The sequence below is a fragment of the Papilio xuthus genome, unplaced genomic scaffold, assembly GCF_000836235.2.
Source record: "Papilio xuthus unplaced genomic scaffold, Pxut_1.1 DF825928.1, whole genome shotgun sequence".
Classification (NCBI taxonomy): Eukaryota; Metazoa; Arthropoda; class Insecta; order Lepidoptera; family Papilionidae; genus Papilio; species Papilio xuthus.
Window position 1 is genome coordinate 3,617,591 of NW_013532721.1, and position 26,381 is coordinate 3,643,971.

Sequence of the window (26,381 nt, forward strand, 5' to 3'; positions counted from 1 at the left end):
TTTAATTGAACCTTTTTCCAATACAATTTGTCCAGAACGAGTACTCGTTCATTCTTATTTTATTGGGACATTTCTACATAAATTACTTAATAGGAATAAATATAATTCAGAATTGTAAAACTGTAAGACAAATATTAAGAAAAATGGAGTCCAAAGTACAAACATTTGTTGTAGGGATCTACAGCTTCCAAATCGGAAACATAACTTATCAATGCTTTTGCTTATCAAAACTACAATTTCAAACATTTATTTATAATTTAAATAAAGAGAAGATGAACTGATGTTTTGTTACGAAATGTTTACATTTAACTATCTTCGTATCTTATAAATGTTATATAATAGTAATTACATAAAGCATTTTTACTAAATCAGTCTTGTTTATGAGTTATTGAACACGCACGCCAAGCTAGTGTAATCTACATTTTCTCAGCCTATAGCATATGTGATTAGATCTACTACTAAGTTTTACACGTCGCAAGATAGTAGAAAAGTTTTTTAAAAATGGATATCGCTGTGACTGGAGCGGCGGGGTACATAGGGGACCTGTTAGCAGATGCTCTGTTGGCGAACGACTCGCCTCTCAATGTGGCAAGTCTCCTACTGGTGGACACGATCGAGCCGCGCATCCGCCATGATCCGCGCGTGCGCACCCTCGCCCTGGACCTAACGGCACCTGGTGCTGCCGATCAGATAGTCACCTCTAATCGCCAGATTTTATTCCACCTCGCAGCAGTCGTCAGCGGCCACGCCGAAGCGGACTTTGATTTGGGTCTCGCAGTCAATTTTGACGTCACCCGAGCTTTGCTTGAGGCAGCTAGGAAACGAGCCAATAATATGCGCTTTGTGTTCGTAAGCACGGTGGGTGTTTTCGGTGGTGACCTTCCACCTGTCGTTTTAGATTACACCGCTGTGACCCCGCAAACTTCGTATGGCGTCGGAAAAGCGATGAGCGAGTTGTTGGTTAATGAATATGCCCGTCGAGGGTTTGTTGATGGGTTAGCGGTGCGGTTGCCGACTGTATCGGTCCGTGGTGGCGCTGCTAACCGCGCGGTTACCTCGTTTGCTAGTGGAATAATCCGTGAGCCGATTCGAGGCGAATGTGCGGTGTGTCCGGTGGATGAAGATCAGCGCTTATGGCTTTGTAGCCCGAAAACGGTCGTGAAAAACATACTACACGCGGGAACATTATCGAGCGCGCAGCTGGACCCTTGGCGAGTTATCAACTTGCCCGGCCTGACCGCTACCGTTGGGGAAATGGTGCGTGCGCTCCGAGAGGTGGCCGGCGAGGAAGTCGCCTCTCGCGTACAGTTCGTCAAGGACGAGATGATCGCGCGCATGGTGGCCAGTTTCCCACCTGAATTTGAAACGACTCGAGCGAATCGCCTCGGTTTTATCGCAGATCGTAATTTTGCCGAAGTCATTCGCATATTCATTGAAGAAGAAGCCAAAAAGAAGTGTTAATAAAACGTAATAATTTCATATTTGTGCAAAGTGAATTTCTGTTTAATGAAAATATATTTTTACGTTATTAAAAAATGGAGATGTGTCAAATTATTTTTCTAATTCAATGAATAGTCCGATTTTAAAGAACCATTTGCTTTTTTGGCTGTCCCAGTTGTAATCTTACTAATATTATTATATAAATGCGAGTGTTTGGACGGATGGATGTATGAATGTATGGTTGTTTGTTAAAAGCTGCATGGATCTCGCAGAAATTTGGCATAGTTGTAGAACATAGTCTGGAAGACCATATAGGCTACTAATTTGTTTTTTTACTCCGCACTGACGGAATCGCGGTCGACGCCTAGTAGTACTAGTACATAAAAAATAGTAATAAAATATAATTATGCTATATTCATTATTTATGATTGTACATAAACTTATGTATTTACTTAAAAATTAAATAGTTGTTGTTCAATTGCCTTTTCTGAATCCCAAGCTTCAGCTGAATCAGGGTCGTGTTTCAACCGTTTTGATGACTTTGGTGATGTGTCATCATTGTGAGAATGTTTACGTTTTCTTTTTTTATGAACAACAACGGGCTCTTGTTCTGGTTTCATTTGTTGTTCATTATCTGAAATATTTTCCTCTTTTTTATGCTTCTTCTTTTTCTTTTTTCTCTTTTCATTATCTTGTGGTATTGATTCATTTTCTAAACCATTGAGACGGTTTGATATGTGTTTCGGTATTTTTATTGCACTTCTATAATCAACACCAAACAACGGATGACGTGACTTTGTGTCGGGTAGAGGTATAAAATTTGTTTGACAGTTGACTATATTGTTATCTTCAACGTAATGAGCCTTCGGAATTCTTTTGGAAAACCGTATCATACCAGAAAGTGGTACATTTTTAATAACCGGTTTATTCTTATCTAATGTCAAGAGGGCGACTTGAGCAGTATAGTTTTCGTTTAAACCAACATATGTTTGACTGTTTGCCTTTAGCTTACTTTTAGTGTCCAAGACTAAACTTGTGTCTTTTAAACTATTGATGTCAACTTCACTGGGACATTTCAGCACCCAAACTTCATCCTCGTCCGTAATAACAGCACCAATATTTTTATTCACAGCGATTTGATTAAGATGAGCATTTCTTTTTAAATATTTCTTTAGTGCTGCTGAATGTTTCACATCTTGTACTTCTATTTCGTCATGACTTGAATCGAAAGTATCATCTTCAAATCTTATTCTATCAGTAATTTTTCTCAATGGTTTTGTAGGGGTGATGCAACCATTAGCACTAATAATTTCATCAGTAGGGGCAACTTTATCAAATACACTATTTCTTTCCTTTTTGCTTTTACTTTTATTATCTTGACTTGATTCTATTTGATTTGTATTATCTACATTTTTGGATATATATTTTTTTGTGCCTTCGTTTTCATCCATACTTTCATCAGTATACTTTTCTCTTTGTACTTTTTCTTCTATGATATTTTCTAATTCATGAACATTGGATATTCTTTCTTCTACTAAAGTTTCTTCTGCACTAAACTTGTCTTCAATGATTGTGTCATCAATAGCTTCTTTCTCTTTTTTCTTTTTTGATTTCTTTTTCTTTTTAACCTTCTCATTATCTTCTGGTTCTTCTTTGAGATCAGAATAATCATTTTCTTGGCTAAGTTCTAATACATCAGTATCATTTTCACATTGTGAATTATCAATCTCTTGTGATTGAGATTCATTGAAGCTTGAATAATCTCCGCTTTCCGAATTTGTTCTGCGTTTCTTCTTCTTTTTAGACTTTGGAGATTTCCATTCTGTGGACATATGTTCCTCTTTTACTTTTAAATTTAAAAATTCTTCATCACGTAGAACACTTTCAGAAATAGATGTTTTAGATTTCTTTTTTTTCGGTTTTATATCTAAATCACTTTCTGGTTCGATTTTTATTTCTTTTGTTTCAGGTTCCTCTGCATTGTTGCTGTCTAATTCACTATGCTTCCGTTTCTTTGATTTTTTTCGTTCATTGTCATATTTGCTAGAAATTTCTTGACTGTTATTGAACAATTTCTTTTGAAGTTTTTGCTTATAGCTGTATCCTGATTCTGAACCACCATCATCGCCGTTTTCTTTCATAATTCTAAAAAAGTAACTATGTATTAGTAAAAGTAACTATTTGACTTTAATTTGACTGCTCACGACAATAACTTAAATATACCTGTCTAAAATTACCTACAATTAAGATATAAAAACTGTGTCTGTGTGTAAATAGTAACCTCACTATTATACTATGGCTTAAAAAAAAGGTAACTTACGTTGAGTCCTCAGAAGTGTCCGTCCAAGCAAAGTCGTCAGATGATTCCATTAAAACTTTAAGTGATTAAATTCATGTACACATAACGTAAAATTGTTAATTATAAGTATCAGTTAAAATTTATAACCTTACAATTACAATTTTCATAGCATGTGACATGTGTTGTGTTATGACAACTGACAATGACTTGTGTCATATGTCATTTGTTGAGTTTATTCCGTTTTTCAATATTTGTTTCACAATTTGCTTAACATTTCTTTCATTCCTTACCATTAAAATTAGACATTAACCCATCGCTTGTATTTTTATATTTTTGCTTTATAAAAAACTATGGATATTTAAGTTAAAGCCAATAAATTAAATCCAAATAATAAAACCACAAAAATAAGTTTCTTAATCTGAACGCATTATTAGTAGTTGACATATAGTTCGTTTGACAGATCTTATGTCTTTCTTGTGAATATTGTAGTCCAACATGGTGAGTTTTATGTCTATTTTGAGAAATATCGAGTTAAATCAGAAGAAGTGTTTATTAAAATTAATTTCTTAACATGTGAAATAAATCTCGGTTAAATTTAGAACGTGTAGAGTACTATATTTTCAGTGGCTTATGTGAAAGTTTTATGTAGTTTGAAAATAAACCGAAGTTGTTTAAAGTTATTGTAGTCCTATCTGTTTCAAATTTTAACACTTAAGCAATGGTTATTATTAATTCAAATACACGTTAACAGTTTCTACAGTTCGATAAGCATTTACAGTTTTTTTTAAGGTTATGTTGTTAGTAAAACATAACTTTCAATAATATTTTGTTATCGTGTTCAGGCTCGTGGTCCGAAGAAGCACTTAAAGCGTCTTAACGCGCCTAAGGCATGGATGTTGGACAAATTGGGTGGCGTGTACGCGCCCCGACCATCCACTGGTCCCCACAAGTTGCGTGAATGTTTGCCGCTGGTGATCTTTCTGCGCAACAGGCTGAAGTACGCCCTCACCGGTAATGAGGTGCTAAAGATCGTAAAGCAGCGCTTGATCAAAGTTGACGGCAAAGTGAGGACAGACCCTACTTACCCTGCTGGATTTATGGGTGAGTAAAGAAGTTTAATATAAAACGCTCAATACCACTTTCTTTTATAAATTAGGATTCGTTTTACATTCCTACTACATGAATGCAATGGTATTGCAGTGTTTGGAAGTTATTTGGAAAATAAATCAGTAACTTAATAATCTTTAAAACTTAGTTAATTTTATATACCATATACATTTATAAGAAATAAGTTTAATGGTGATTTATATAATTTCAGATGTTGTATCCATTGAGAAGACCAATGAATTGTTCAGGCTAATCTATGATGTCAAGGGCCGTTTCACAATTCACCGCATTACCCCAGAGGAAGCTAAGGTTTGTTAAAAATTTTTATTTATAAAATGCCACAAAAAGTTTAAAGTTATTAGTGAACATAGTACCTTTTTTTTCTTTTATATTACTATATCAAATATAGTGGACATGCAGTAATCCCGCCCTGTCTAATTTGGTGCCCGTTGCAATCAGACAGAATTATGATTTTTATGCATAGTATTTATTGAAAACAATGTTTTAAACATTTTACATTTTGTAGGCATTTATTGTGCACACATTTATTTCATTATGTTGTAATTTTTTGTACATTTCTGATTATTAAAGGTTTTAATTTTTCTTTTTACTTTACGGGTATAATATATAGAACCTATATACCATGTAATTTGTCCGACTACAAGGTATTTAGGTAAAATAATCTGGATTATCAAGGGGTTATAGACAGAACTCTATAGAATTTGATAGTTTGTTGCAGTAAAACATATCTGATTACTCTGGATCTACTGTAATTGCACCTACAAAATTTTATAGAAAGATGGTTGCCAAGGCTATTGTAGTTTAGTAGTTGCCAATATGTTACTTATTGTGAGGAATAACTAGTCTTTACTTTTTATTCCAGTACAAGCTGTGCAAGGTACGTGCAGTGGGTACCGGCCCCAAGAGTGTGCCATACCTGGTGACACACGACGGCCGCACTGTACGCTACCCCGACCCCCTCATCAAGGTCAATGACTCCATCCAGCTGGATATCGCCACCTCCAAGATCATGGACTTCATTAAGTTTGAGTCTGGTGAGTATTATACAGTAACATTTTTTTTTTGAATAGTTTTTTTATATTTTGTAAAGTTATCGGAGCCGCATTGACTTCATGTTTGATTTAGCAGTCATCATTATGAGTTCCTGCTGTTATATTTATCATGCTTGTTATATAAAGATTTTAATGTAGTAATAATAAAAATTGTATTTGCTCATGTTAGGCAACCTGTGCATGATCACGGGAGGTCGTAACTTGGGGCGAGTGGGCACGATCGTGTCCCGAGAAAGGCATCCAGGTTCCTTCGACATTGTGCACATCCGAGACTCCACCGGACACACATTCGCCACTAGGTAATTCCATATACAGTTTTATACTATTTTTTTCATACTTATTTTGTATGAACAATTGCATGATTGTTTTATTGTCAGTCTAGGTAGCTTGTTATTTAGACTTTAGCTGTAAATTTTTTTTATTTCTAATATTCTGGTAGTAACTTAACTTATTATAGCACACATGTATGATTGGTGAAGACTTTTTTGCTACGTTCTGACTAATTTCCACTAGCAGTGTCAACAAATAAATCTTACTAATATTATAAATGCCAATATTTTGATGGAAGTTTGTTACTTTCTCCAGAATAGCTCAACAATCTTGATGAAATTGGTCATAGATATAAAACATAGTTTTGAAGAACTCATACTCTTATTAAGTTTTTTTTTTAATTCCGTGCATACAAGGTGTTGGATAAATATGATTTTTTGATGTGTGTGTACAGGATGAACAACGTGTTCATCATCGGCAAGGGCACGAAGGCGTACATCTCGCTGCCGCGCGGCAAGGGCGTGCGTCTCACCATCGCCGAGGAGCGCGACAAGCGCATCGCAGCGAAGGTCGCCGCGCAGTGACCACTACAACATTAAACTATAAGACTATACACAACTATTGTTTTATTATTACTACTTCTCTAACTACCCTCTTTATAAACCAAACGTCAAAGTACCCAGCAAAAGATCGTCAGACAATACCCGGCAATACATGCTTCCGATGTCAATTTAATGACTCGAGATTTAAAACAGAATTAAGTATGTAGAAGCGATAGCTTAACCGTGTATTAGTCGTCTCGTTAGTGGAATAGTGCATGGAGGTTTTAACTAAACACAGTCGAATCTGGATATACTAGTCCTCGGAACCGCAATTAGAGATCCCATATAGAGATTTCTCTAACCCGAGTTACTTACAGAGGTTGTATTTTGGAACTAATGATTCGTTTATATAGGTTTCTCGCTTATCCAGGTTTGACTACATACACTACGTGGTTTGTTGTATGGCTGCAATTCATTGTTTCTATATTGAATTTGGAAGCCAAAAAAGGTTTGAAGAAAACACTCGATATCAACAAGATAAAGCTATTTATTTACACAACAACAAAGTTTTTTTACACACAAAATGTGAACTGTATCTGACAAAATTGTCCGTATTTGTTAAAAAAAATCTAAATTATAACTATAACCTACCTATTGATCGAACAAATGAATATTTTACAGCGATCACCTATATCTCGTTGTCACCTTTAGCATCAGTCTCTTAGTCCCGATCATTTTCCTTGACTCCATTGTCGACATTTTAGGCGACATGCAATGTACATTATCTTTAGAGGAAATTGCAGCTCGATGAATCAAGACGAGTGGTCAGGCGAGGCTGTATTTGTGTGAGGTGAATGCGAGTGTCGCGCTCGCATGTGTCGCTCCAGGTCTCTGCGGCGGGCGAGAGGCTTGCCGCAGCGCGGGCACGCGTGAGGCGCGGAGTCTTGCGACGTGTGCGGAGTCCTAGCGGCGTGCAGGCGTACGTGCTTGTTGAGGTTGGACGGATCACCGAAGGCGCGCAAGCAATGTCGACAGCGGAGCGGCTTGTAGCCTGTGTGCGTTCGGATGTGAATTTTGAGGCCGTATTTACGCGAGTAGAGCTTGCCGCAGTATAGGCAGGTGTGGCCGCCCCGCGATTTGCCCCACGCGGCTGCCAGAGCCTCCACTGCGGCGCTCGCGGCGTCATTCGCTGGGAGAGGCAGAAGCGGCCAGTGTGGTATCGGGCTGACGGAATGCTGTACCGACGAAATGTTATATGGTCGGAAGGCCGAGCTCCGTTGGGCTGTACCACGTTCTAGAATTTCGAGGCAGGTATGCCAGAAGGCTCCCAGTGAATACTCCCCACATTTCATGAACAGGTGAACCTTCAACGGATTTGGCTGCTCAAATTCCACGCCGCAGTCGTGGCACACGTAATTTTTCTTTCCTGGAAGATTATACGGGTTTATTAGTCTTCAATGTTAAAAGTTACGATTGTAAAAAGAAAGATTTTAACTAAACAGAATATTTCAAAAGAGTTAAAATTAAATTGCATATACCTTGAATGTTCTTCAACGATAGGAAAGGCATATTTAGAAGAGCGAGAGTTGTGTCGTCGAACCAAATCTGCAGCTCTTGTAGGGGCGCGGCCTCCGCTTGTAGGCGCAGTTGGAGGCAGCCAGCTTCTGTCGTTTCCGGAGCAGATGCCAGTTGCTGAGGTACAGAGTGCGTGTTGGCACAGAGCAGCAGTGACGCCGCGGGGGAGGCCGGAGCAAGGCTTGCGCACACCGCCGCTCCCGCCGGCCCACCTCGCGCGCAGAGACGACCGCTCACGTCTAAATCCACGTACACCTGTATAAGGCATAAGAATGTTTTTACACAGGTCACACGGATATCACTACGGCTACATTACATGAGACATGAGCTCGCTTGTTTAACTACAATATTTAAGAGTAATTAAGGATACCTTGGGACCTGCCAAGTTTCTGGACTGAACGGTTACAAACTTAGATATTAAGACCTTATTAGAGAAAATTTTACGTACGATAGAGTAGTAGAAATACGAGTATAACTTACATTGTGTGGTGTGAGCAGCGCATGTTGGAGCGCTGATCTCAGCTCCCTCGTACCGAAGGCAGCAGAACACGCGCCAGAAGACAGGCCACGGCGAGCCAGCGTTCTCATGCTGATTGTCTACCACTATGTCTCGTCGTGGAAAATATTAACCTTTCGTCTGGTGTACCTAAACCGAGTAGCAGTAGCGACCTTCTTTTGATGAAATTTATATATTCCAGTGGCAAGTGCAGTGCTGCAGGTGGAATGCAAGTGGCGCGTGCGCCGCGTGTGCCTCGTATTTACGTGCCGGAGGGTTGCAACCCTCAGGGCGGCACTCCGCCCTCCGACGCCCCCAACACTCCGACACATATTGTCTACGACCCCGCAATCAAAATATCCGTGAAAAAAATATATCACCCTCTAATAACATCATCTATATTATTTATCCAAGTGTTAAAATCCTTCATTTATAAACCTATTAACATTTTGTACCGAATTTTTATAAGTATTATACATACACCGGTGGGTTATTGCTGGGTGGGTGGTTGCTTCAAATTTGCAAGCAGATTTCTTGCTTTCAATTTTCTATTGTTTTTAAATATTTTTCTCGTCTTTCAAATAAACTGTTACCTTTTTTTTCAAAGACACAAAATTCTACAACAAGCGGGAAAATAAATGAGTTCCTACAAAAGTTACGAGTAGTTCGATTAGAAATGGTTTTATAACAATTACTTATTATCGATAGGTGAATGGAAAATTATGAAATTAATATTATAAACATATTTATTAAACGTTTGCAATTTACACTAATTTCCATAACAAAACAACTATCACTATTTTAAAAGGCTTTATGTACATATTTGTAGTCTAAAAAACAATTAACAATACATAGAATTTATCATGAAATCTTAATTTAAATAACTTGCTCTTGAAATCGTTATGATTCCACATAGAAATATCTTTGTCTAGAAGCGATTTTAAAACAAAATTAGGTTTATATAAATCTTTTTCCATATCGTCTGACAGATATTGCGCTAAGCGCCGCAAATTTCATTATCGTAGTACCTTTATAACTCTACCAAGTTGTAATTAAATATTTCTAAATATTACATTTTACATCTATGATATTTCTAATCAAAATTCACAACATTTTGCTTGTAAAATAATATTAAATTTTCGTCTTAATTCACTTCATACATATGCCTTTTTTCATTTATTTAAAAACTTCAGTTTAAACACGATAAAATAACAAACAATTGCTTTTTTTTTTAACCAAAACGATGACTATAAAATTACTAGTATATTTACACATTATAATTTGATAATTTTACTACAACGTAAATCCCGCTAGAATCTTCTGTAAGCGTAGTTTGTGACGCTAAAAGGGCGCTAACGTTATTCCTCTTCCATTCCTGTAAACACAAATTTATATTAAACCTCAGGTATAAAAATAGACTTAAAAAGAATATGACCCAGTTGAAAATAATATAGTAAATAGGGTCATTATTACAGAATTACAATTTTACTGTTATATCTTACTAATATTATAAATGCGAATTTTTAAATGGATTGTTTGAAGACATCTGCAGAACGGCTGCATGGATGTCGCTGAAATTTGGCATAGATGTAGAACGTAGTCCGGAAGAACACATAGTCTACTAATTAAGATTTTTTTTATTTCCTCACGGACACAGTTTCGGGGGACAACTAGTAATATTATAATTAATATATGTTTTTATTTTAATTCAATGTTAAACTAACAGAAATGATGTTCTATAAAATGTCAGGTGTGATGTTGAGTTCAAGGGTCGCATTTACACGACAATTGAGCAACGATAACTGTCGTATTAGTGTCGCGTCGCATCGAGCACATGTCACGTACACTCAATTGCAAAATATTGAATACACGTTAAAAAATTTCCGGACATTTGTAACAATCGTGTAAAACTATGGTTGATATTTTTAAAAATAAATATGTAAATAAATAAATAAATAAATAAAAAACGCATCTAGACAACCTTGTAAAGTGTAAAAATACTGTCAAGTAAAAAAGACAATTTGTTTAGTTTGTTCCAATGATAAAAACCAGAACCTACACCTGTTTTATAATAGCCTAGTCTATTTATATTGTCCACAATTTATAGGTATATTTTAATAAAAACAATTTAATTGAAGAGCAATATGGTGACCGTGTGCATGTGTTTGTACAAGCGATGTAGAGATTTGGCGGCTGAATTAATCTGTTATTAGATAAAAAGCTGCAACATTGAGCCGGTGCACAGCTCGCCCTCTCGTGTTTTGATTTTGCATTATTTTAATTGTTTACACCAGGGCCGCTCTAAGCCACGGCCCGCAGCAGTTGTGGTGACCCACTAGTTATGGCGGCCCGGTATATTAAATTTAAAATGAATCAATTTTTTCGTGTTAACTTGATTTTTGTAAATGGTATAGGGTTTATTTTGATTTTATTTATTTAGTAAAAAATGAATAATGAATGTTTGGAGTATCACAATCAATAGGTAAGGATTGTAGAAAGGCTTAAAATATTATAACATTTAATTTTTAATGTTTACTTTTTTTATGCAAGTTTCTTATTTTCCTAAACTAAACTTTATCGTTTTAATGGTTCAATTAACGCAATTCCAGGACTGGGGCGTATTTTGCATGTGATCCGGATTTATTCCAGCCAGGCCAACTCTCCGAAACTTAAACAAATGGCCTATAGTATTAAACTTTACACCGACTATAGGCACCTATTAGGATAAAGAACAAGTCCGGTTTGTTCGCGTTGCTCATTTTAATTGAGTAATCAAAATTGTAACATTTAAGCTCTTTACATCATTATAGCATTGTTCGGAGGCGACGCGACTACATGCAGCTGCACAAACAGGCAATAACACAAATTAATCAACACCTTTTTCCGTTGGATCAAGGTTCATTTTCCAACAATGCTATTTAGAACTCTCGAAGTCAGGAACAGATATGCTTACAGAACAAAATTAATCTAATGCCGTTACATTAAGGTTTGTTTTTCAATAACGGATTATGGAACTCTTAAAGTCCATTTAGATGTGCATTAGCGAATAGGTTGGGGCAAATGTGACATGTGTAGTGTCTTGCCAGTTCGCTCGCTTCACGAGTTTGTTTAACACTCAGACCCCACTGATACAGAGTCCCCGTGACTTTTGCTAATTTCATTCACTATTATCTCATGTCTGCAAGAACAATAACAAAATTAGAACACCATTTGTTTCATTAAATAACATTATCTTTAGTCAAATTGTAAATAATGCATCCAGTTTGAATTCTCTTTCAATTGAGAGGAAGGTCTGAAATTTGGCCAGAGAGAAGTATTTTGACTTCAAAGTAAGACAATTCATTTGGGTCAAAAACGTGCAATTTAAGCGTCAATAGCCTAATGGTTAAGGGTGCGGATTCCCGATCACGAGGTCGGCGGTTCGAATCCCGCCATTCGACTATTGTCGTAAACCATGTCCTAGCACAAGCCTAGAGCTTAGTTGGAATGGTAAAAAGAAATATTAGTGAATTTACAAAAAATCTGCTAATATTAAAAAAAAAATTATAGCTTCGAAAAATAAAATACCACTGTCTGGCCAAATGACATCTTTAACAGTGGTAGAGGCCGCTTTAACAACTTCGCACGAATTGGCCCGGCTCGCCCGGTGAAATACCACGACCACACAGAAGACAGGCGTCAGTGGAAGCAATTCCGCGTTTCGTCTGATGAGTGTGCGTCCCGGAGGCCTAATTTAGTCCTTTTTCCCATCCCACCCTTTTTCTTATAAGGAAAGGATGGGAAGTGGAAGTGGACTTTCCGGATGAGAGGATGCATGGAAAGGGAAAATATTTTCTTTATGTCCATCCTCTGCACCGTTGATTAAAGGTAGGCAACGCATATGCAATTGTGTATGTCTATGGGCAACGGTCACTTCGCTATTTCAGCGATTTCAGGTGGTCTCTCGCTCGTTGGCCACCTTATGATATAAAAAAAACTTACAATTGTAAAGTGTCATTTGAGTCGTATGTCAAAATCAATTAAAAATCGTTTTTTTTAATTACTTTTTTTTCTTAATACACATGTTGATAGTTCTCAATATTAACAGTATATGAATCTCTATTTTTATTAAATCCTGTAACAATTACCCGAGTCAAGTGTACGGGGAGCGTGTTGTGAGCACGTGCGTCTTATCTTAATTCCCATCTCATCAGATAGCCGTTGCCAAACCGAAAGCAATACAAACTCGACGGGAGATAGAGTGCCTCATGTTTGCATTCAACAATTTTACATTAAATAAATGAATTAAATACTATTGCCAAACACAAATCTATATGGATCCGATTACACAACTCCAGGTGGTAAGGGGCGAGAGGTTTTTTAAATAATTATAAACGATAAGACTCAATTCACCACATGGTAAGCTTTGCTATTGAATTTTCATGTTACGTCCTCTTCAGGTCATATTGTAAGTTAAACTAGTATAAATTAGAATAAGGATAAACATATTATCACGCCAATTAATTCTAGACTTCTTAAAACAGGTCTTGTGTTTTTAGTTAATACTTTAACAAATCTCATACAATAGAACATCGATAAATAGTTTTATAAAGAATATTTCTACTATAGGTTAGTTCATTTTATACATATGACATTTATTTTTTTCGGCATTTTTAAATCTCCGTTTATAAATTTATAAATAGTAAGTGCACTCAACGCCCCGCATCAAATATAATGTAACAAAAATTTATTTTTAATAGCATTATTATGCGTATTGTAGTTGACAAGTGGTTGTATTAGCGATGGCGTTAGTGTCGCGAGAGATTAGCGCGCGCGCACGTGCGCCGCGACGCCGCTGTGACGTCACACCGCGTTAGCTAATCGCCCGTGACCGCAGCACCGGCCGCAAAACGCGCCCTTTTTCAATGCATTGTCACACGATTAACACTTTTATTACATGTCTTCTTCAATCCAAATTAGGCAAATCTTAGAAATGGAAAATGAACCATATTCAAACGTGATAAAGACTACATTCCTTTGAATAAAACTTGTACTCTCGAATAATTGATGTAATTTCAACTTTATTCGTTTTGCTGTAAGATTCATGTTAAACGTAACATGAAAAAATATTAGAGTTCAAATTGTATTGTCTTTACAAATCGGGCAATGCGATATTATTGCAAGTATTGTAAGGTCCGCTCAGAGTTGAATAGTAGTCTAATGAGGATGGTATGGCATGGCGAATGCGCACGTGACGCGGGAGCCACCGGTGTGGTCTTGCACCGGCTGTCACGGGCAAGTGCGATCAAGACTATATCAAGTACTTTGACGTTTGTTAAGGTGGACCTATACTGTATCGTTCAAATTGTAATCTTGTAATGTGAGGTGTGAGCTCACCTTCTAGCATCATGCTGGGCGTGGAGGGCGGCGTTGGAGAGTCGGGCACGTGCAGCGGCGTCGGCGCTTGCGCGCGCGTCTCCACCACCTCGCGCACGATCTCTGTTGTTATAAATTATTATAAAATTAATTGCAAATATATAAATTTATTATCTTTCATTAGATTGTCTGCTTACATTTTTCCTCTATTTGAATTTTTATAGGCCTCTAAATCTGGAATCTAATTTCAAAACAATATAATTTCCAATTCATACCTGTGATGACATCGCGGCTTGTGATAATGGATTCAATCTCCAGAGACACCTCTTGTATTAGCCACGGCATTACCTCTTCGTTTATGCCTGTTAATCAAATCGCATAGGTATAGAAAAACAGCAGAAAAATCTTCAAAATATAAGACTCTTTCGAGGATCAGGGATAGTCTTCCTATAGAATTCCCTGAAAAACCGTATTTGCCGTTTCTTCGTTAAGAGACTTATGTAGGAATTTAAATTAAGGACAAAAATAGATAGATACCAGTCTGTATTCTCTCGATGAGATAACCGTGACAGCGGAGGCCAGCAAGCACGCTGGGTAGCAGCTCAGCCACGTAGCCTTGCACCAGCGCCGCCGCAGCAGCACGCGCGCGCGCCTCACCCGCCGCCACCTGCGCCAGTCGAGCTTCGCCGACGCGACGCTCCTACGCACATACAAACAAATTGCTATTTTATCGCCATAACTTTAACTGTCTTCTCTATCGATAATCTGTGCAAATATATATAATATAATAATCTATCAAGCGCCACTTTTGTTAGTAAAAAAATAGAAGCTTAAAGTTTTCAGGTTTTGTTTCTCTTTGCCATTGTAACTCTGTGTACCGGTACCTTTTCAGCCTGTAGACGTATGTCCTGCGCGAGCAGTCGTTGGCGCTCAGCGCGCTCGGCGTCTCGCAGCTCGAGGTAGCGACGCTGCTGCTCTCGTAGTGTGGCCAGCTCCTCCTCCTGAGCAACCTCCGCCAACGCCTGCTCCGCTGTCTTGCCCACCAGCGTCTCCAGGATAGGTTGCACTTCCAAGTCGAAGTCGAACAACTGCCCAGAAAAGAATATCACAAATTACATCTACAACAGATATGAAGTCAATATGTAACCACGGGTCAGATAAATACTAAATTACTATTAATATATTCATAAATTAATATTCTGCTTTAGTAACCCAAAAATTGTAAATGTGCCAATTAGTTGTGACTGGTACTAACATCTCCAGGATAAATCTGCGTATGGGCGTCAGCGCCGGTCTTCGCTGGCACATAGATGGGCGTTGCGGGCCGGTCTGCGAACAGGTCCGTCTGCACGCCCACCTCCAGCTCCACGCCTTTATCGAATAGCTGCACAAGTACATAAAGCATTAGTAACTGCTGTTCCTTATTTCTTTGTCTTTACCACATCGAAAGTTTGGTTATGCATGAAAATGCTAAAGGGCATTGTTTTGAATGTTGATTCGCGGTAACTGCTTCAAACCAAGCAAGCAGATATAGCAGTTATAGGATTAATGTGTGAACAATAAATACATCAAACAAGATATGAAGTATTCAGTTTCACCTCCTGCAGGTAGTGGTCAGTCTGCACCGGCAGGTGTCGCCGGCCGGGTGCGGGCGGCGGTGTACCAGGCCGTAGTCTCGCCAGCGCTGCTCGGCGGGCCAACGCGCGTCGCCGTGACTTGCTCGCACCATCGCCCTGAGCACACAAAGTACTGTTGAGTCACAAAGTACCCTTGGGTGTTGAGAGATCTTGAGATTATTCGATGTAGATCCAAACAGACTACGCCTTTCACAGCTCAGCGGTGATTTTTTCCTATTCCGTACAAAAATATAGTGCAATTATAATACTATCATAATAGCTTGGAATAAGGTTAAATCATAAATAATGAATACAGTGCAAATTTTCATTACTGGAAGTAACGAATTTCTTCATGGTAATTGCGCAAAATTTAATTAAAATAATTACAAAGGTAACCTTCTGATTTATTATATAATTAAAAAAAACTAATTAATGTTGACCTAATCAAGATATTAACAGAAAGTCTGCAATAAAATTAATAGCTAAGACTTTCATGGGTCACTTTCAAAATGTACTTCTCACAAGTTAAGGTTCGGGCCACGAAATCAGTGGTTTTGGTCACGTCACCCGGGGGGCTCGCGTGACGAAACTTAACACGCACGCTTGTGTGCGACACTGAGAGTTGTTGCGTTAATAAAGATTAAAGATTTATAAAACTAATTTTATTTGTTAAAAACGTTTACTATTTAGAAAATCGAACCCATCACAGAAGCTATTGACTTATTTAAATACGATACAAAAAATTAATATTTTAATTCCATAACATTAAGAATATATAATTACATTTTTGTAACTAATGAAAGTACAAGAAAATTGTAAAACTAATTACGCCTGGAATTGCTCACTTACTATACCATTTATATATAAAAAGCTGCAAGTAAACAAATTTCTTTTCGTTTTCCTTGCCTTCAAATGTACCTACAAATTGCATGTCGCTGCACACACTCGATCTAATCAATCAAATGTAACCTTTAAAGTGATCGACGTTGAGTTCAAATTGTATCATGACAAGGGCACGTGCAGTGAATTATCCAGTCCGTGCCGGCTATAGTCCGGCCATGATGATAATTTCGATGAATTTTTGATTCATCGTTTACTGGCTTGTTGTAACTGTAATATGATAAGTGACTCAGTAATTTTCATTTTTAGTTTGAAAAATTTAATAATTTTGAATAGCTAGAATTGGGTAAATGGAATTTTATTTAGGACGCGGCATGTAGGTATCATGGTGAGAGTTGGTAGCAGTTTCTTTACAAAAAAGACAACACAGATAAAAAGATTACGTAAAACAGGTTGACTATAATATATGAATAGAGATATTGTATTTAATTAAGGATTAATTGAAACAGAATTTGCCACTACGTTTAGACAATATCAGTTTCGAAAAACTTCTTTTGTAGGCTTCGGTGCAAGTGTTCAAAAATCTAAAACACTAAACACTGCAACTAAACAAGTGTTAAGCTCAATTAACCATGTGAACGAGTCGCTATCGCGCATGGTTGTTTGACTACCAAGTCACGGCTTTTGTAATGTATTATAGTTGTTTACACTGACTTTCATTAACATTTTTTCATGGCTTAGGGAATTTACTTACAAATGAGAATAGTAATTAACGTCACGAGTATAAAATACGAGTATCTTAAAGTGGTATAATTAGAAATAGCTTTATCTATTGCCGTCCTTTTTTTCTACCATTCATTCCATTTGTTGACATTTTGATAACGTTCCAAGGTCGCGACTACAGCGCCACTATTCTATTTGTGACTTACCGCAGCGTGCGCGTGCGCAGTCTGTGGCGCGAATGTGCTGCCGCGCACCACGCGCCGGTCGTGCATCAGATTTCGTGGCCCCACCTCTTCACTGTAACAAAAAATATACATAAATAATTCTATTACATTAATATAACTGAAGGTTTTCAGTTTTATATAATGACATATAACATCGCTTACTGGAGTTCTATTGTTAAGATTTAATGTAATTTTGAAGTATGAAGTTTTTTTGTTTCGATAAGTAGGTCCTTATTATGACTAAAGCGTCGCGGATCATTATGGATTAAATTATTATATAATAACGAAATAAATATATGTTCAGATATATAAAGCTTTTAAAACAAATAAAATCGTGACTCCTTTAATCAGAGACAATAGATTTATAATTGATAAGATTAGATAAGAGGTATAAATGTCCGGGGGTAGTTGACCGGCGGCGTCGCGGCGCGCGGTATGTGAGGGGGTGGCCGCGGGGGGAGGCAGGGGCTAGTGGGGCATGCAGCCGCGGTCATTACACACGGCTTGACCCCGATACAAACCCTCCTCAAACTTTCATTCACATCTAAATATATTGTGCTGTAAATTTCAGGTTTTATGACTATCGAATTATAGAAAATGATTGTTAAACACTTCTAGTTTAATATATCTAAAAGACATCTCCGTAAAAAGAATTTCTACATACTCCTGCACATTACCGCGATTGAAATTTACCAAACAAGTAACATTGCTTTGATGGATTTGCTTTTAAAAAATACGTAAAGTTTTTCTAACCAGCTATATAGGGTAATGCCACCTGCAAAGAATTATTTTAGGAAAATAACCTTTCGAAAACGATTGTGTTTATTTTATCGAGTCATTCTTAGGTGAGGTTATTGCTTTTATATACGATTGTAAAAGTGGTATTTCATTAAAAAAAATAGGAAAACATACACTTTGTCTTGCTTTTCAACCATATGCCTCATTCCGGCGACGCTGGCGATTAACGCACGGACCCCACGGAACGCCTCTCCGGGGTTCATTCCCTTTTTGCTAGCGTCAACGTTTGGACCTCCGTTAGGTATCCTGTTCTCTTTAGTTTCCACGTTTCGCTTTGGACGTGTAGTCACAGCTTTCGGTTTACTGGCATATGAATAAACAACCTTCTCTCTTTCTTGAGAAGGGTAGAGAGTGTGCAATCCCAGAAGGTAAGCAACTTCCGGCGGGGGTAGGAGAAACTGCCCAGTTTTAACAGTCGTAACGAAACGCGGCTTGTCTTGCTCATTTTGTTTGTTTCGCTTCCTTTGATCCGGCGATGGACTGTCTTCCATTCTCGGTGATATTTTCACTCTTTCCATTGAAGGGATACAGTTGATATGTGGGTGAGAGCGATTCTTTGCCTTCTCCCGCTCAGCTCGGTCTTGACTGAGGTGGAGGTTGCATTCCGAGGCGGCCAACGCCCCCATACCGTATCGAGGTCTGACCGGCCTACGTAAATTCGCTTCCAATAGTTCTTTCTCTTTTAACCGACGCAATTTAAAGTCGAGCGCGCGAGAAAACTTCGGATTGAGAACGGTGCGTGAGTCCACCGGTGGCCGGGCGAGCGGTCGGACTACGTTAACATTACTGGGGTTACGTTTATCTGCGTGGTCTGAATGCGTGGTCTCGTTGTCGACGACTGGTAAGTCGTTGTCGGAAGGCACGAGTGAGGCAGACATCGCGTGTTACGTGTGGTGAGGACGGCAGTCCGCGGCGGCGGCCGGAGGGCACTGCCGGCGGGGTTGGGCGCCGGACGACGGTCACTTGCGCTCACCAACAAAACGTCGTCACCGTCCGCCGTCAGGTGGCGCTTGCTGCCTTGTAGAGTTGACTCCAATTGCTGCGGCGCGTGTCGCGCAGGCGCTACGACTGACCGAGGGCAGTTGAGAGACGCAAGACTTGTTTCTTGTTTAATTATCATATCGCAATGTACAGCTAATACAACAACAGATTTATATTTTTAGACAGCTTTAATTATGAATGGAACTTAATAAAAAGTCATGTAATATTTATAGGAAATAACACAACATTTACCGTATAAAGTGAATAACTACGTAAATAAGCACTAACGCTGTTAAGGTAGATTAGGCAGCAAGTAAAATTTTCGAGTAACCGTCACTTTACCCTTAAACTAAATTTAATTCCCTTAACTTAAAATAATAAAAATACTAGTAGCTTACGAATCTTTACATTTTGGCGTTAATATATTCTTCAAGTTGACCTTGAGGGTCCATTGTGGCGTTTTGTTGGACCGCGTAGCCAGGATGTGCGTCATGCTACGCCGCCTACATAATAGCGGATTGCCAAACGCTACGTGCTACGTGTTACCGGTTACGAGTAATAAAAGCTATGAATACGATCGCGACGCAACGATCTTCTATTAAAAAATAGTCTAGGAGCCAGTATTTCAATTTTATCTTTAAGATACTGCGAAATAGGAAATAAAATTAAGCGGGTAATTACTGATAGTTATGAAATCAAGCATGTTTCAGTGACTCACATTTGCACTGAGCAAAATTCTGCAAAACTCATTGTCGTCTAGCTAACTAGTTAAGATAACCTCCAGGTTGTCATCCTAGGTAAACATCCATGTTTCATACATAATTTTATATCTCTGCTACCGCATTCTATCTTTAGGAAGGTGCTTACACACTATGGGACTATAGGATAAATTGCAGGAAGACTGCCAAGGATCCATTACGGAATCGATGAATCAGAGATGATGTAATCAACTTAACTTGTTGATGAACTTAATTATTCCAAACTTATAATAAAACAACTTTATTTTTTAAGAAATATTAAAACGGATATAACTACTGGCTCTTGTACTTTTCGTATTGGCTTAGCAACCGCCCCCGGTCATTCGACTTATCGCACATCTGCAGATTGCCTATTAAACGAAATCTACTAAATAAATTATACGTGTACGATCATATAGTGGTTTTGGGTCTGTTTTACGTAATGACTTATACAATTTAATTATAGATAGAATCAGTGTTTTATTTTTAATTTTTAAAGATTGTATATATAGACCCCGGATCTCGATTTGGCGCGTTCTAACACTCCTCTCTCGCTTCTACATTCATACATCTAAGCATATATGCAAGTCGGTTTCGGGTGCACTTAATACCGTCCTTCTTGTCTATTTCATCAATCTGGACGTTATAAGGATCTCTCTGATATTTGGCATGGATGTAGAACATTGTCTGGAAAAACACATAGGCTACTAATTAAGTTTTTAATTCCGCGCGTACGGAGTCGCGGGCGACAGTTAGTATACAAATAGTTGGCTACATCGGTCAAATTTGTAATCGCTCGTATGCATGTTAAGTAATAGCCAAAGAATAAAAGTTAGGGGTCTTTGGGCTAGCAAACGGATGTGGGCAGTCCACCCTAGAGGGCGCTGCTATTAGCACCCAAGGTTAAGGGCATTGCTCTCCACCGCAGTATTAACATGCCAGACCTCTTGTAATAGCTTATCTTCAATCACCACGCGAGTTTACATCGGTCAAATAGGACACGAGAAAATTCTTTTAAGAAATCCAACGTCTTTTATAATGTACTAGCGGTCGCCCACGACTCCGTTCGTAACAAGTAGCTTATGTGTTCTTTCAGACTATGTTCTATAGGTATGCCGCATTTCATCAAGATCCGTTCAGCCGTTCTGGAGATATCTACAAACAACAACCATCCATCTAAACGTAATCTTATCTAATCTAAATATTTATAATATTAGCAAGATGTTCATTTTAGATTCATTTAAAGCGATTAGTGTCTGGAGTTTAGACTATGTCTGTGTAAAATAAAGTTTGACAAACCTGACAAGAAATAGGGAATTCATAAAACTATAAACTGAATTGATTGTGAACTCCTGTAAAGTTTCGGAAAAAATACACATCGAAAGATTCCTAATTTTTGGAATCATGTACATAATTAGGGCTGAAAAAGAGTGCAATTCTATACATGTAAGATCGACATTTCCTTAAATTTTGTGGGATCATTTAAATATCATTCATGCGGATGTTTTTTTCCTGAGAAAAAAAGTTTTTTTTTTTGGAGTTTTTGACACTATGTTTTTGTTATGTTTCTATATTGAAAACTTACATAAACGGAGAAAACTTTGACAAAGGTATTTTAAGATGATAAATGAGTATGTGAAAAAGTTGACGTTATTTAGATTGCAAGTTGCCGTGACCGGTAATGTCAATTAGTGGCCATTTTTGTATACGTGTAAGGTGTATGTCTGTATGTATGTTAACCCTAACGACCTTGAACACGACCTTGAACTGCTTTACTTCCCAGGGTTGAATCCCAGTCATTGGAAATAAAATTATGTGTAAAAATGTAAACATTATTAGTTTTTAATAGTAGTTATTGAGAAATACATAAATATTTTTTTGTTTTACGACAAAAAACACACTGTACATATTTACTCTTAATATTATAAATGCGAAAGTTTAGATGGACGGATGGATGTTTGTTAGAAGATGGAACGGCTCAACGGGTCTCGTTTAAATTTGGCAAAGATGCAGAACATAATCCCGAAGAACACATAGGCTACTTACTAAGTAACTTTTTTAATTCCGCGTGGACGGAGTCGCGTGAAAAGCTAGTACACAAAATTATCGAATTTGTGTACTATGTTTTGAAATGTTCACTTTTTCTATATTTTTTTTTGTATGGTTATCAAAGGTCATCGATTTCAATGTGTTTTAATTAAAAACAACACTACATGGAAATATAATAAAGCTATAATTTTACGTTACGTATTTTTTGTGAATTTATATGACTCAATTTCTGTAAACCGTGATAATTCCCGGTTAAATTAGATACGATGTCATGTTTAATAATTTAAACATGACATCGTATCTAATTTTTAAATTAAGTAGAAAGGTATTCTTGTAGTTGTTATAAGTATTTATTTTTGTTTAGGCAGTTAGCTTTGAGGTAAAATCTGTTTTGAGTTTTATGGCGTAATATCGATGGTAAACAAGTGCACTTTAAGGCCAAAGTGACGTCACAAACATGAATGTATCAGACATATCATCGCACCATAATGTCAGGCAACATGCGACGCATTACTGGAAATGCAGCTATTGATCAGTCAATCCCACCTTTTATGTTTGATTAGCTGTTGCCGCAATTTAAAAAAATAAAAAACTTAATTAGTAGCCTATGTGTCCCTTCAGACTATGCTCTACATCTGTGCCAAATGTTGTCAAGATCTATTGAGCCGTTCCGGAGTTACCTTCTAACAAACATCAATCCATCCATCCATTTCAACATTTATAGTATTAGGAAGACGTGAATGTTATTTTACATTTTGTTTTTGGCCATGTGTCTTAACTCTTATTGGAATTTTTTGTGATATTTTAAGTAAACTAAACGTAATTTTAAGACAATGGTCATTCGCACTATTGGTTAGTGCAAGATTTTTATCATCATTTTCGTTGTTGTCTACGACTCAACGTAGACTTTTTTGTGATATCACACTATGACCTTGACAATACAGCTACTTAGTTTCAAGTCCTTAGCCCTTACCATGAAGGATCTTTCTTGAGTTTCATGTTGTTGTAGAGCGCTCTTGGCGTGCTGGCATACGTGAAGGGTCCCTTTGGCCGCTGCGGGCCCTCCACGAGCACAGAACGCATTGACATGCTCATCTCAACAGGTGGAAACCAAACACAAAACACAAACACACAACACTTCACGCACTATCAATAATGACGTATAAATTGTCATTCAAACCCTAGTTTAAAAATCGAACTATCCATCCTCCTTGCTATGAATTTAATTGTGTGTGACATCACTTTTAATTATAAAATGCAGACACTTTCCAGCATTGTTTTTATTATCTAGCCTGTTGTTGCTATAGTGATCGATAAACAAACTCTTCCGGTTATTGGTTATCCACCAAAGAGTATCTAAATTAATTAAAGGAATTGACAATATTGCTAAAACTTTCTATCACTAAAATTTATGAACTTATTCTTTGCAAAAGATTCAGTTTATATTGTCCTAGCTTTTATTTTTTATTTATGTAAAAATTTTTGGTATTTTATAAAATGAAAGTTATAAAATCTTTTATCAGACAACGCCATCTGTTGCCTACACTTCACACTAACTTAATTGTTCTATTTCACGCATCAAATGAGCATTGTAGTAGTCATAACTTACACCATTAGATGGCGTTAAATAGGTTTCCGCTTTTAAATAATAATAGAGTAAAATTAATCCTTCCAACAAATTTTACTTACTTGAAATTAAATGAAATCATTTTCCGTAAAAAATTATCATGCAATAGCTAAATCTCAAGATACGAAAACGGATATTGCAAATATTCGTGATCGATCCTCAGATCCTAAAATAACTTAGTCTTAATTAAAAAGATTATGAATTGGATTCTCTTGTCGGCAGAGCATGAGGCTTTGAATAACGATAGATAGGGCAAGATTTAAGAAGGCTTGCTAAATAAAAAAAACACCTAGCTCTACTTTCATACCCATCTGTTCATTATGATCAAATTCTATCCAAACAATTTATAGCCAAGAAGCTAAGCTAAACTTTAATCATCCCTAATCCACGTTTTACGAACATAATATCAACAAACTTACAAATAAAATCCAAACACAAATAAAACGAGCAATAAATCCGTTCTGCCCTTTTTGGAACTACTCTAGTATGACTTGACAAATATCCCGAGCCGTGTCCGATGCGTCCCCGATGAAGACGTCATAAAATAATGACACTGGAACTTTCCGCCAGATCATTCTCCCACGTAATTACCCCCAAAATGAGACAGAATATAAGGTGATTGAAACTTTATTTTTTTTGCAACAGAGTGCAATATAAAACTGTGTTTTTGGTCTAAGGGTGTTGCAAATACGAAGGATAGAATTGTCAAAGCGTACAGCAATAAATATATAGTTGTCGTGAGCGTAGGAGCGCGCGGTTTAATGACGCGTGCGCTCGCAGCGCTCGCAGCGCCACTTCCGCGCGCTTTTGTCATAAAAAAGCGCGCGAGACGTCGCCGCGTGGCGCGCTTCCTCCCGCCATGGCGGACGTTTTTTTACGAAATCAATGAATGGATATTTATTTATTGCCTTAATGATTCCATCCCAAAGATTTACTTTAAGTTTACAAAGTACACAAAAGTATCTACATCTATTATTGTACAGTCTTATACCTACTTTTGATCAGCCTACACGATTACACAAATACTATTTTGATAGAAATCCATCGATCGAAATCGAGATATTTTTAGTATAGAAAATATTTAATTTATAACTGATCGCACGTAACAATAAGTGACAGGTGATGATATTGTAATTGTGAGGACAATGAGTCGTCGAAGCAGCTATTGTTTTTCTTACTGACCGTCTCCGTGGCGTGTGAAGTGGCAATAACGATGTGACTCGTAAAATTTTATAGCATATTGTTTTAATTTAATACGCAAAACAAACATATCATACTATACACGTGTTTTTATGACCAAAGAGGTATTTACGTTAACGACTATGAGTATAAACTACACATTTAAGTATAATTCTATATGTATTAGCCATTTTCAATAATATTAAACCTCATGATATCCGATTAACTCTCCAGCCCCGTTTCGAACGTATACAAGAACAAAATGTACGGCAAAGGATTTATTTATTAATTGATAAAAAATAATACATCTTTTTGTCGCTGAAAACTTAGTCAATAAAATAAATACTGCAATTTCCTGGCGTACGTGCTATTGCAGCTGACTTCCGTGTCTCTCTGCTTGATTTATAGTCGCTTTTTTATCTGTGCGACTTGCACAGAGTATATAGACTTAGCTATAACGACAGCACGCGCCTCCACTTCCACTTTATTATCCGCGTGTGTTGCCATATTGATAGAATTAAAAATCATAATGAACTAACGCGAAGTAAAGACAGACATGTAACAAATTACGCTTCCGACATAGACTATTTAGTTTTGTCTATGTTTGCTTTGATTATGACAAATATTAATGTCTACTATGTTTTGCAAGACATGGTTTTATAAGTTTTTGTGGTACAAAGTGAACTGCATAAAACTGTGATTTCTATGAGACGATTATGTTGAAGTTAAAGTTGACTGTGTTTAAGTTAAATACAGTAACTTAACATTTTTATTTGAAAGTAATTTATCTTGGTCTCATTCCTCTTTCCATAGCTTTTAAAAGTTATAAAAACTAATTTTTCGAGATTCCTTTTTAGGATGGATCACAAAATTCTCCAATAAGAACTCATTTTCGGTATGTTCCCAAGGGATAATTATTTTGATGTAATCTCAATCGCCTGCTAAGATAAAAGAAAGTGACTTATCGATTTAATTTTGTTAAATCTTTGAAGAAAATCGATCGCGGTTTAAACCCACCTAATGGGCAGCAGACGACGACAAGAAATTGTGTTTGATAAGTGCACTGCATCAAATTTAAAGTATGCCATACACGGCAAGAATAATGACGATTCAAAGAATTTCCTTTTCTATACTCACCTAGCGAAAAAACTACTTACACATTCATTTGAAAATGAAAATATAACAAAATAAAGATAATTTTCAAAGTTTCTAAACTTTTGCCGTTTTAAGTTATAATATAATTTCTAATAATTTTAGGATCGTTATTGCTCTTCAAATGATTTGACTATTTATTTTAAATAATTGCATGAAAATTAAATCAAAGTTATTCACAATAACGTGTATGGCTGCCATTAGTTGTACAGTATACAAGTCGGGAAGTTCGCCTAAAAACTTGGCTCCGACCAATTTATTAGAGTAGGCCGTACATTCATATGTATTGTGACCCGAC

The 26,381-nt window shown here is 37.2% G+C and overlaps 5 protein-coding genes across 5 annotated transcripts; 2 read left to right on the forward strand and 3 right to left on the reverse strand.

The window, feature by feature from the left end:
* Nucleotides 1-336: 336 nt before the first annotated feature.
* Nucleotides 337-1,536, forward strand: LOC106125432 (uncharacterized protein HI_1014). Its single transcript, XM_013322631.1, has one exon. The coding sequence runs from the start codon at nucleotides 502-504 to the stop codon at nucleotides 1,459-1,461; it is 960 nt and encodes a 319-aa protein (XP_013178085.1). The 5' UTR covers nucleotides 337-501; the 3' UTR covers nucleotides 1,462-1,536.
* Nucleotides 1,537-1,834: 298 nt separating this feature from the next.
* On the reverse strand, nucleotides 1,835-3,940 carry LOC106125431 (serine-aspartate repeat-containing protein G). Its single transcript, XM_013322630.1, has 2 exons — nucleotides 3,761-3,940; nucleotides 1,835-3,585 (listed from the first exon to the last, which is right to left on the reverse strand). The coding sequence occupies exons 1-2, from the start codon at nucleotides 3,808-3,810 to the stop codon at nucleotides 1,893-1,895; spliced, it is 1,743 nt and encodes a 580-aa protein (XP_013178084.1). The 5' UTR covers nucleotides 3,811-3,940; the 3' UTR covers nucleotides 1,835-1,892.
* A 282-nt stretch (nucleotides 3,941-4,222) lies between these two features.
* Nucleotides 4,223-6,807, forward strand: RpS4 (ribosomal protein S4; the record flags this gene model as incomplete). The annotated part of the gene is given in 6 exon segments (NM_001312354.1): nucleotides 4,223-4,237; nucleotides 4,582-4,840; nucleotides 5,058-5,155; nucleotides 5,730-5,901; nucleotides 6,089-6,218; nucleotides 6,644-6,807. Coding segments are annotated over 6 exon segments (792 nt in total). The 3' UTR covers nucleotides 6,774-6,807.
* Nucleotides 6,808-7,541: 734 nt separating this feature from the next.
* Prdm13 (PR/SET domain 13) lies at nucleotides 7,542-8,894 on the reverse strand. Its single transcript, XM_013322145.1, has 3 exons — nucleotides 8,787-8,894; nucleotides 8,270-8,561; nucleotides 7,542-8,157 (listed from the first exon to the last, which is right to left on the reverse strand). The coding sequence occupies exons 1-3, from the start codon at nucleotides 8,892-8,894 to the stop codon at nucleotides 7,544-7,546; spliced, it is 1,014 nt and encodes a 337-aa protein (XP_013177599.1). The 3' UTR covers nucleotides 7,542-7,543.
* A 640-nt stretch (nucleotides 8,895-9,534) lies between these two features.
* On the reverse strand, nucleotides 9,535-23,362 carry Rsph3 (Radial spoke head protein 3). Its single transcript, XM_013322313.1, has 9 exons — nucleotides 23,099-23,362; nucleotides 17,543-17,633; nucleotides 15,756-15,890; nucleotides 15,413-15,541; nucleotides 15,042-15,245; nucleotides 14,695-14,857; nucleotides 14,433-14,519; nucleotides 14,179-14,280; nucleotides 9,535-10,177 (listed from the first exon to the last, which is right to left on the reverse strand). The coding sequence occupies exons 1-9, from the start codon at nucleotides 23,218-23,220 to the stop codon at nucleotides 10,161-10,163; spliced, it is 1,050 nt and encodes a 349-aa protein (XP_013177767.1). The 5' UTR covers nucleotides 23,221-23,362; the 3' UTR covers nucleotides 9,535-10,160.
* Between the last annotated feature and the right edge of the window lie 3,019 nt (nucleotides 23,363-26,381).

What these genes read in the sequence shown, in the direction of transcription:
- LOC106125431 (XM_013322630.1), bottom strand. Translation starts at nt 3,810, where the DNA reads ATGGAATCATCTGACGACTTTGCTTGGACGGACACTTCTGAGGACTCA. An exon ending in GACACTTCTGAGGACTCAAC is followed by an intron (nt 3,586 to 3,760) that starts GTAAGTTACCTT and finishes TTACTTTTTTAG; the next exon opens with AATTATGAAAGAAAACGGCG.
- Rsph3 (XM_013322313.1), bottom strand. Translation starts at nt 23,220, where the DNA reads ATGAGCATGTCAATGCGTTCTGTGCTCGTGGAGGGCCCGCAGCGGCCA. An exon ending in CTCAAGAAAGATCCTTCATG is followed by an intron (nt 17,634 to 23,098) that starts GTAAGGGCTAAG and finishes TTTTTGTTACAG; the next exon opens with TGAAGAGGTGGGGCCACGAA. An exon ending in TACGTCTACAGGCTGAAAAG is followed by an intron (nt 14,858 to 15,041) that starts GTACCGGTACAC and finishes GTATGTGCGTAG; the next exon opens with GAGCGTCGCGTCGGCGAAGC.
- Prdm13 (XM_013322145.1), bottom strand. Translation starts at nt 8,894, where the DNA reads ATGAGAACGCTGGCTCGCCGTGGCCTGTCTTCTGGCGCGTGTTCTGCT. An exon ending in CGCTGCTCACACCACACAAT is followed by an intron (nt 8,562 to 8,786) that starts GTAAGTTATACT and finishes TGCCTTATACAG; the next exon opens with GTGTACGTGGATTTAGACGT. An exon ending in ATCGTTGAAGAACATTCAAG is followed by an intron (nt 8,158 to 8,269) that starts GTATATGCAATT and finishes ATAATCTTCCAG; the next exon opens with GAAAGAAAAATTACGTGTGC.
- LOC106125432 (XM_013322631.1), top strand. Translation starts at nt 502, where the DNA reads ATGGATATCGCTGTGACTGGAGCGGCGGGGTACATAGGGGACCTGTTA.